The sequence below is a fragment of the Anoplophora glabripennis genome, unplaced genomic scaffold (genome assembly GCF_000390285.2).
Source record: "Anoplophora glabripennis isolate ALB-LARVAE unplaced genomic scaffold, Agla_2.0 scaffold1368, whole genome shotgun sequence".
In the NCBI taxonomy this organism is placed as follows: Eukaryota; Metazoa; Arthropoda; class Insecta; order Coleoptera; family Cerambycidae; genus Anoplophora; species Anoplophora glabripennis.
In genome coordinates this window covers 18,944-29,243 of record NW_019417489.1, presented here as the reverse complement: position 1 = coordinate 29,243, position 10,300 = coordinate 18,944, and the positions used below count along the sequence as shown (strand labels likewise).

Here is a 10,300-nt window from a genome sequence, read left to right as displayed (position 1 = left end):
GATTTAATCGTAAGAGATTCGATTTAACATTAACAGTAGAATTTGCCTTCAAAGTTTGTGTCATTAGGGAAACTTTCCCTTTGTGATAATTTAACTAAACGACTTACTGCATCATCTAGTTCTGTTGTTGATAGAAAACCAGTTTTTCGATTATGTGAATACCTGGAGTTGTGTGAAAAGCGTAAGCAATATGCCATAGTTCTCTGTAAACGCTTAAATTTTGAAAATCGCTGGAATGGAAAACACTCAACCTGTTGCGTGACTGCACACGATGTCTTTTTTCAACTCTAAAGTATTGTCATCAGGAGTTGGACATGAATTTGGCCACAATGTTTCATTTTCATTTTAAATATGGCCCATGCCACCAAAGGCTTGAGTCACACAATTGGTTAGGGTCTATACCGCGAGATAACAAGTCCGCTGGATTGTCAGCAGAGCGAACATGCTTTCACATACAAGAGTTAGTCATATTTTGGATTTGAGTTACTCGATTAGCAACAAAAGTCTGAAGAAGGTTAGGTGACATTTTTATCCAATGTAATGTTATAGTCGAATTATAGTACGACTTTATCAAAATTCAAATTCATGGAAGATTTGACCTTAGTTATTAACTGGCTAAGTACTAACGCAGCACATAATTCAAGTCTTGGAATAGTAACTAACTTTACTGGTGCAACCTTGGATTTCGCACATAACAATGATGTATATACAACACCGCTGGAATCAACGCTTCTCAAATACAGACACGCGCCATAGGCGGTTTGAGCTGCATCGGCAAATCCATGGAGTTGGATTTCAACTGGTGCAGTACATACCACTGTCTTGGAATTTCTAACTGGTTTAGGCTAAAAAGCTTATTTCGAAATCTTGACCATTTACATTGAAATTCAGAAGGTAATTTGTCATCCCATGATAGCTTATAAGTCCAGGAGATAAGGAGTATAAGGAGACCTAACGGATCAAATATATGTGCTATATCCGAAAGGATGCTTCGTTTGGTAATGATCCCCCGTTTCAGATACTGGGTGAATATTGTACTTGAGAATGTCTACTTTGAAAACCCAATATAAATCCAATGTTTTTGTTTGTTTCCTTTCACCTAGTGCCATAACGTTAGTTAGCGGAGTATCAGTTTCAAAAACCTCGAGAGAGAACGGTTTCATCATTTGATACCCATTTGTGTAAGTTAAAACACCCTTTTTTTAGAATGCTAGATATTTCAGAACCTAACTTGATTACCTCTTGAGGGGTATTTCCCCCTGACAATAAATCATCGACATAGAAATCAGTTCACCTCAGAATCTTTTGAATGAGTAGATTCGTGTTCATTTGCAAGCTCCACGAGACAACGAATCGCAAGAAAAGGTGCTGAACTGGTTCCATATGTGACCGTGTTCAAGGTGTACGGGAGAATGTCTTCTGATGGATTTGATCTCCATAATATAATAATATCAGCTCTACAGGCCTAACGGCCCTTGGCTATGAGATCTTTCACTCTTCTTTCCCATCTTTTTCGATCCAGCGCCTCTTCCTTCCAATCCCTGACACCTACATCCTTCACGTCTTTTGTCACTTCCTCCAGCCATCTTTTTCTTGGTCGCCCTCTACTTCTCTTTCCTCCTTCACCTTGTATCAGTATTCTTTTAACCCACCTTTCGCCGGACATCCTCGCTATGTGCCCCAACCATCTAGTTCTTTACATTTTGACCACCTGAACAATGTTTGGGTTTTTATACAGCTCCTCTATTTCTTTATTTGTTCTTCTCCTGAATTCGTTTTGGACTTTAATTCCTCCAAAAATTGTCCTTAGTATTTTTCGTTCCCACACTTCTAACTTGCTTTCCTCTTTCTTTCTCATTGTCCACGTCTCGCATGCATAAGTAACTGTAGGCCTTAATATTGTTTGGTACACCTGTACTTTCGTTGCTCTTGTTATATTATGTGCTTTTAAAAATCTTGAAAACATTCCCGCAGCCTTACTTCTTGTCGCTAACCTTTTTTCTATTTCCTTTTTTTCATCGCCCTTACACGTTAGCGTTACTCCTAGATATTCAACTTGTTCTACTCTCTCTATCGTATATCTCCTATTTGCAGTGCAGCTAATATTTAAATTTGCTGGAAGTCCTCTGGTATTGTTTTTCATCACCATATATTTTGTTTTATTTTCATTGATTGCTAAGCCATATTCTCTTGCTTTTGCTTCCAACAACTTAAAAACCCTTGTTACTTCTTCGGATCTCGCCATCAGCACAATGTCATCGGCATAAGCTAAACACTGGTGTCGGCTGCCATATATAAGCCCTCTCATATTTATACCACTTTCTCTCAAAATCACTTCCTGCACTAAATTAAACAAGGCTGTGGACAGTGGGTCTCCTTGTCTCAAACCTTTCATTACACTGAACTCCTCAGATACTGCCCCATTCACTGTAACTTTATTTTCTGTTCTTCTAATAGTCATCCCCACCAACTTCAATAACTTCTCTGGGACTCCTAACTGCCTCATTGAATGTGATGTGTCTTTCTACTAATGGAGTCGTAGGCTTGCCGATAGTCAACAAACAGCAAATGTAAACTCGAATTCTGCTCATAAGAATTCTGTTGGATCTGCTTCATGATGAATATTTGATCGGTCGTTGATCTTCCTGCCCTAAACCCTCCTTGGTATTCCCCCACTTGTTCATTATGGTATTTTTCCAATCGGTTTTTAATTATTCTCGCTACCACTTTGTATGTTACATCTTGTAGCGCAATCCCTCGATAATTATTACATTCCTTCTTAGCTCCTTTTTTGTGAATGGGTATTATTAGCGCTTTATTCCACTTCTCTGGCATCTTCTCTTCTTCCCAGATTTTTTTTATCAGCTCCCATACTCTTACTACCAGTATTTCCCCTATATGCTTTAAAATTTCTGCCATTATATTATTTTCTCCCGCACTCTTGTTATTTTTTAACCGTTTAGTACAATCTTCTACTTCTTCCTTTGTGGGTACACTTACAATTTCACCGTCATTTGGCAAATCCATCTCATTTTCTCTCGAACAGTATTCCTCCCCATTTTCATTTAGTATTTCTGAGAAATACTGGGCAAATCTTTGCAAATTCCCTTCCGTATCTCCAACCAGGGAGCCATTATGAGTTTTCAAATACTGGGGTTGTCTGGCGCTGTTGTTTTTACTTTTTTAACTTCCTGATAAAAATTCCTCATTTCCTTACTAACATACAATTCTTCTATTTCCTTTAGTTCCTGCTCTAGATGTTCCTTCTTTTTCCTGCTGCAAATCGCCTTGGCTTCCCTACGTGCGCGCTCGTACCTCCGTTTGTTGTTTTCGCTCATTTCCTCTAGTAACCTCAGCCGTGTTTTATTTCTCCGTCTCAACATTTGCTTACATTCTTCATCAAACCATTTATTTGTTTGTTTCCTTTTACACTTTCCCAATCTCTTTCTTACCACCTCCTCCATAACAGTCTCAATCTGTGCCCATTCTTGTTCTATCTGCTCCTTATGGAGTTTCGTTGCCAATTCTCTTGCCATTTCTCGCTTAAAATGCACTGCTGTTGTCATGTCTTTTAGTTTTGCTACATCATATCTCACCCGCTCTCCCCTTTTCACATATTTTTTCTCAATAGGTCGTTCCTGTCTCATTTCTGTTATAACTAATATGTGATCAGTGTCACTGTCTGCTCCCCTATAACTTCTCACATTAGTAACGTCCTTAGCATGTTTTCTCTCTATAAGGACATGATCAATTTGGTTCCTTGTCTCGCCATTTGGTGCTATTCACGTTTCATTATGTATATTTTTGTGGTCAAAGGCGGTGCTGACAATTTTCATATTATTCTCTAACACGAATTCTATCATTACTAATTGCATGTCTACTTTTACCTCCCGTTACTTCTCTGTATTCCTCCTCCCTTCCCACTTTAGTATTCATATCACCAATTACATATTTGACATGAAACCTTGGAAGCCTTCCCAAGATTCTATCCAAATCCTCATAAAACTTTACTTTAATTTCCAGGTCATTTTCTTCAGATGGTGCATGCACATTTATTATATTAATCTTTCTAAATTGGCCTTTGATTCTTATTCTACACATTCTATCTGAGACCCCCTCAAACTCAATGACTTCATTTTTAAATCTGTTATTAACTATAAATCCTACCCCTAATCTCCTATTCTCAATTCCACTATTAAAAAATGTATGGTCTTCCACTTCTGTGATCGTTTTGCCCTTTTGCTTAGTTTCCTGTAATGCCAGAATATCTACATTATATCTTCTCATTTCCCCACATAAATGTTTCAGAGCGCCTTCCGTAAATGTATCTCTAACATTCCATGTACCTATCCTAATCTTATTTCGTCTCTTTCTTATTTTCTTCTTAACACTAAATCCCCTTAATTCTAGTCTATGTCCTTGTTGTTGCCGGGTCGGGTCCATATCACCGTCGACAGTCACATTTTCTAGTTTTTTATACCACTTGCTGTACTTCCAAATTTTTCTAGCATATCCTCACGCTTATTCCATTTCCAAATTTCTCCATCTACCACTAATTTCAGAAACCCTGTTTTAACATTTTTTCCCCTAGTCTTTTCTTCATTTGCTTTCTGCCTAATTTTCTTCTGAATAACCCTTTCTTCCTTTGTCATGTCATCATTGATAAATATTCTGTCGCCTGGCCTATTCTTCAGCTTACTTTTATTCCGCATCACTTCCAGTTTGTTATCTTCACTGTCAAATTCCACTAGACATGTTTTCGCACTCAATCTATGCGCTGCTTTTATCAGTATTTTTACTCCTAACTCCTCTTCAATAAGCTTCCTCATTGTCTCTTTTAGCAAGCTGCTATCTCCAGCATCCGCCGTTAGTCCCTGCACAATTATATTTTTCCTTCTTTTCTCACTTTCAAGTTTATCTACTCTTTCACTGTTTGCATTTCTTCTCTCAAAGCTTTAGTAGCTTCCCCTTGGGCCTGTTGCTCTATCTTAATATCTCTCACGTCTGCTGTAAGTCTTTTCATTAGTCCCCATCATTTCTTTCAACATATCATTTGATTTTTGTGGTTTTTTAATTTAATCCATTCAAACCGAATAAAACAAAAATGGCAGACGAACAAGTAATTGAACCATACAAACTGTCCGAAATATTTTCGATAGTTCCTGAATATGATGGAAATCAGATTTTCTTGCAAACTTTCTTAAATTCAGTTAGATGTGCATACGACATGGCAGTCGACAATCAGCGCATTCTACTAACTCTACATGTTAAAAACAAACTTAGAGGTAAAGCAGCCGAAATTGTAAATTCAAGAAACCCAAATACATGGGAAGAAATCAAAATTCTTTTAGAGACACATTTTGGAGATTCTAGAGACTTGACCTCGTTAGTACAAGACTTACAGGGAATTTCACAAAATCAAAACGAATCAGCTTTAAATTTTGTTTCCAGATTACAAACCCATAATGCAAAAATGCATGCCGCGATTCAGAAACAACAATTAACCGCAGATCAAAAATTAGCGCAATCCAACTTAATTGAAACAATGACTTTAAACACTTTACTCACGGGTTTAGATCCAAAATTAGGTTCTATCATTCGTGCTAGTAATCCACAAGATATGTTACAAGCAATATCCAGGATAAAAAGGAAATTGCAATTGTCATATTTTGAATCTCAAAAATTACACAAACCTAATATCGCAAATCAAATGAAAAAACCGCAAGTAAACGCTCAAAAAACGTGTACATTTTGCAAGAGACAAGGTCATTTAATAAATGAATGCCGCATAAAACAACAAACTAGATTCACCCCAAATTTTCAAAATTTCCGAAGTCCAAACTTTCAAAATCCAAACTTCGCAAACCCACGGTTTTCAAATCAAAACATGATAAGACCACATTTTCAACAAAATCAAAATTCAGCATCCCATCCAAGACCATATTTTCAACAAAATCAAAATTCAGCCGTCCATCCAAGACCACAAACAAACCCTCAACAAAACAATCCCCAAATTAGACAACTAACAATGAGACCAAATCCAAATTTTAATCAACAAAGACCCACAGTAATTCAACGAAACCCAAATTTTAGCCAACAAAGGACACACCTTATTAACGAAACCTATAATGATAATACTGTTTATCAAAACGATAATACTCTTTATCAAAACGAATACCATCAAGAAAACTATGAAGATGATACCGCTCATCTTAATGAAAACGAGTACTATCAGGAATATGTTGATGATACTGCTCATCAATTTGATTATAACGACATGAATCAGGATTTTCAGTTAAAACCCAACATTCAAGATCCCCCGGATCCAACATCAGAAATCCAAACCCAATTCCAAACTATGAATTTAAACAAAACTCAGTACAACAGCCAAGAGCAAACATTTCTGTAAACAAAGAAACTGTCAATAAAAATCCGTTATTAACAGTTAACTCAAAAAATGTATGTTATATAAAATACGCCACTAACACTTTCAAATTACTAATTGAGTCTGGAGCAGGAATTTCAATTTTCAAACCAAAAACTTGTCAAAAATATCCCCAACGCATTCAAGAAACTGTAGCAATTCAAGGTATCACCGAACAACAAATTTTCCTAAACGAATCGACTCTTATTCCCTTTGCATTAGGAGACCCACACAAAGTATACATTTATAATCTTGACATAGAATTTGACGGACTATTAGGCTCAGATTTTTTAGAACATTATGATTGCATCATCGACATCAAAAACAAACAATTAGTAACAAATTTCAAAACTATCCCCTTATTTAAAGTCACTGAAAATTTACAAACCGATCCTGAAATTTTACCGAAACAAATTCAAACAAACAAAATTTCAATTGACCCCCGCACAGGGCAAATTTTTAAATTTTCCTGTAATTTAACAAACACTGACGCTGTATTATCCAGTCAAGAAATAGAAAAGGTACGTTTACCTAACGCTATTGTAAAAATTAACGAAAAAGGAGAATTTTTAACATCCGTAATAAATGCAAACGCGATTTCAAAAACTGTAGATTTTCAAAATTTTAATCTTGAACCCATTCAAAATTTTTCTTTAAACAATTTCAATGATGACGAATTAAATGAAACAATAATCGACAGAAATTTAGAAATTCAAAATCAACTTCGGTTAGATCATTTAAACGACGAAGAAAAAGATGTAATTACAGAAGTACGTTTAAAGTTCTCAGATATATTTTATCTAGAGGGAGACAATTTAATATTTACAAATGAGATAAAGCATTCCATTGACACTGGTAACACAAAACCCATATTTACAAAGTCTTATCGGTACCCTCACATCCACAAAGAGGAAGTGAAAAATCAAATGACAAAAATGCTGACACAGGGAATCATTCGACCTTCAAACTCACCCTGGTCATCACCTGTTTGGGTTGTCCCAAAAAAATTGGATGCCTCTGGTAAACAAAAATGGCGCGTAGTCGTAGATTACAGAAAATTAAACGAAGTAACTGTAGGAGATAAATATCCTCTCCCAAATATTTCTGACTTGCTAGATCAATTAGGCAAATGCGAATATTTTACCACATTAGACCTCGCCTCCGGGTTCCATCAAATTGAAATCGATCCAAAAGACATTTCAAAAACAGCATTTTCAGTAGAAAATGGACATTTTGAATTTGTGCGCATGCCCTTTGGTTTAAAAAATGCACCATCCACATTTCAACGCGTTATGGACAATATTCTCTTAGGCATACAAAATGAAAGATGTCTAGTTTACATGGACGATATAATTATTTATTCACCAACAATTCACGAACATGTTGAACGCTTAACAGAAATTTTTAAAAGATTAAGAGACGCAAATTTAAAAATTCAACCCGACAAATGTGAATTCTTAAGAAAGGAAGTTGCATATTTAGGTCATCTTGTAACTCCTGAAGGTGTAAAACCAAACCCTGAAAAAATACAATGTGTTATAAATTTCCCGCAACCAAAAAATCAAAAAGATATAAAGTCATTCTTAGGACTTGCCGGATACTATAGACGTTTTATTCCAAATTTCGCAAAATTGTCAAAACCCTTAACAAAATTATTACAAAAAGATACAAAATTTCATTTTAATGATGAATGTATAAAAGCTTTTGAACAACTTAAACAATCCTTAACTTCAACCCCTATTTTAATTTATCCAAATTTTGAAGAAACATTTATTTTAACAACAGACGCAAGTGCATACGCAATAGGCGCTGTTCTATCTCAAGGCCCCATTGGAAAAGATCTTCCTATAGCATACGCCTCCAGAACATTATGTCATGCAGAAACTAAATACTCTACTATCGAACGAGAGCTTCTTGCCATCGTTTGGGCAGTGAAACATTTTCGACCTTATCTTTACGGTAGGAAATTTAAGCTAATAACTGACCACAGACCATTAACTTGGCTATTTTCAATAAAAGACCCAGGTAGTCGTTTAGCACGTTGGCGCTTGAAACTTGAAGAGTACGAATACGAAATCGAGTACAAACCAGGTAAAATAAATAAAAACGCTGATGCTCTATCCAGAATAAAAATTAACCATTTCCAAAATTGTTCAAAATTTCAAACAAAAATTTTAACATCAAATTCAGACAATGAATCCATACATTCAGACACAACAGAAGTCGCACCAGAAACAATTGTTGAAGAATTAAATACATTTGTTAACTTATATAAAACTACATCTTTAATAGATTATTCCAGAATCGAATTCACTAACGAACAACTGTTAGACAAAAAACACAAAGACATAATAACTTTCTTTCAAAAAGAAAATCTCAAAGATTTACACTACCAAATAATTGAAGACATATTTGAAGAACATCCAGAATTTTCTGTTAATAAAATTAATACTGTCGCTAGTAAAACAGTAAAAAACCGGAAATATTACATCATTCTTTTACCAACAAACTCAGATGAAATAATAGAGTCACTCTTCATTACATTCTTTAAAGACAAACATGTGTTAGATAGTTTAAAAACCTATTTTGTCGAAAACAACTTAGACCTACCAATTCTTGAAATGTTATCTTTTATATTTTCTGATAAAGAATTAAAATTAACAATTTGTCAAAACTTAGTTCAAACACCTGATAAAGATCAAATACCTATTATCATAGATCAGAATCACTCGGGAAAAGCAAACTTACATCGTGGAATAAATGAAACTATTCGAAGAATCAGAGACAAATACAATTGGCAAGGATTAACTAAAGACGCGTTGAAAAATACATACGAAATTGTGAAACTTGTCGAAAAACAAAAGTATTACGCAAAAATTTAAGCAATCCCTTAGTAATAACCGAAACACCCAAAACACCCTCTGAGAGAATAAACATCGACACTTTAGAAATACCAACTTAGAACTATATTTTAACAATTAGGGATGAATTAACAAAATTTACACAAGCAAGATAAATCCGCCAAATCAACAGTAAATACTTTACTACTATACTTTCAACATTACGGTACACCCCTTCGAATACATTGCGACTCAGACAAAGAATTTGACAACCAACTACTCAGAGACTTATATACATTATACGACATCAAACTGACATTTTCTAGTGTTAGCCACCCGCAATCTAACGGATCACTAGAAAGGTTCCACGCAACACTACTAGAAATGATACGGGCGAACAAAACAGAAAACCCTATTGAACACCCTCTAACAATTATACCCTATGCTGTAATTTGTCACAACAACTCAGTAAGCAAAACTCATGGCTTCACCCCTTACGAATTAATTTTTGGACATACCTCAAGTCGTCCTCCTGAAACGCTTTACAATCAGAAAGAACTCATCTCTAAATACATGCGAGACTTAAACAATAGAATATCGTATTACTATAAACTTGCAAGAGAAAAAAACAAATGTTCAAAAAGAAAAGGCTAAAGTAAGATTTGACCAACATATCTCAAATAAAACCCCCAATTATAAAGTAGGAGATAAAGTTTATGTAAAAGAATCTCAAATTAAAGATAAACTACAAAATAAATTTAAGGGACCATTTGAAATTAAAGAAATTTTTCAAAATTCCGCAATTTTAATAAACCCAGTAACATCACAAAAAACTAAAGTAAATTTTGACAGAATGAAACCATATTTTGAAAATTAAATTTATTTTCAGGTTTCTTTTGCTGATCGGAGCAGCAGTCTCACAGTACACAATAACACCAATAAATAACACAATAGGAGTATATTACCACCAAAATAGCGAAATCTTCGTTACAAATAAAAAAATGGACTCTTCTAGTTCACAAAAATATATCATCAT

At 35.0% G+C, this 10,300-nt stretch overlaps 1 protein-coding gene across 1 annotated transcript; it reads right to left on the bottom strand.

The window, feature by feature from the left end:
* Positions 1-2,502: 2,502 nt before the first annotated feature.
* LOC108914064 lies at positions 2,503-5,023 on the bottom strand. Its single transcript, XM_023456353.1, has 5 exons — positions 4,931-5,023; positions 4,551-4,874; positions 3,888-4,491; positions 3,226-3,778; positions 2,503-3,166 (listed from the first exon to the last, which is right to left on the bottom strand). Exons 1-5 carry the CDS (start codon positions 5,021-5,023, stop codon positions 2,503-2,505), a joined length of 2,238 nt encoding a protein of 745 aa, XP_023312121.1.
* Between the last annotated feature and the right edge of the window lie 5,277 nt (positions 5,024-10,300).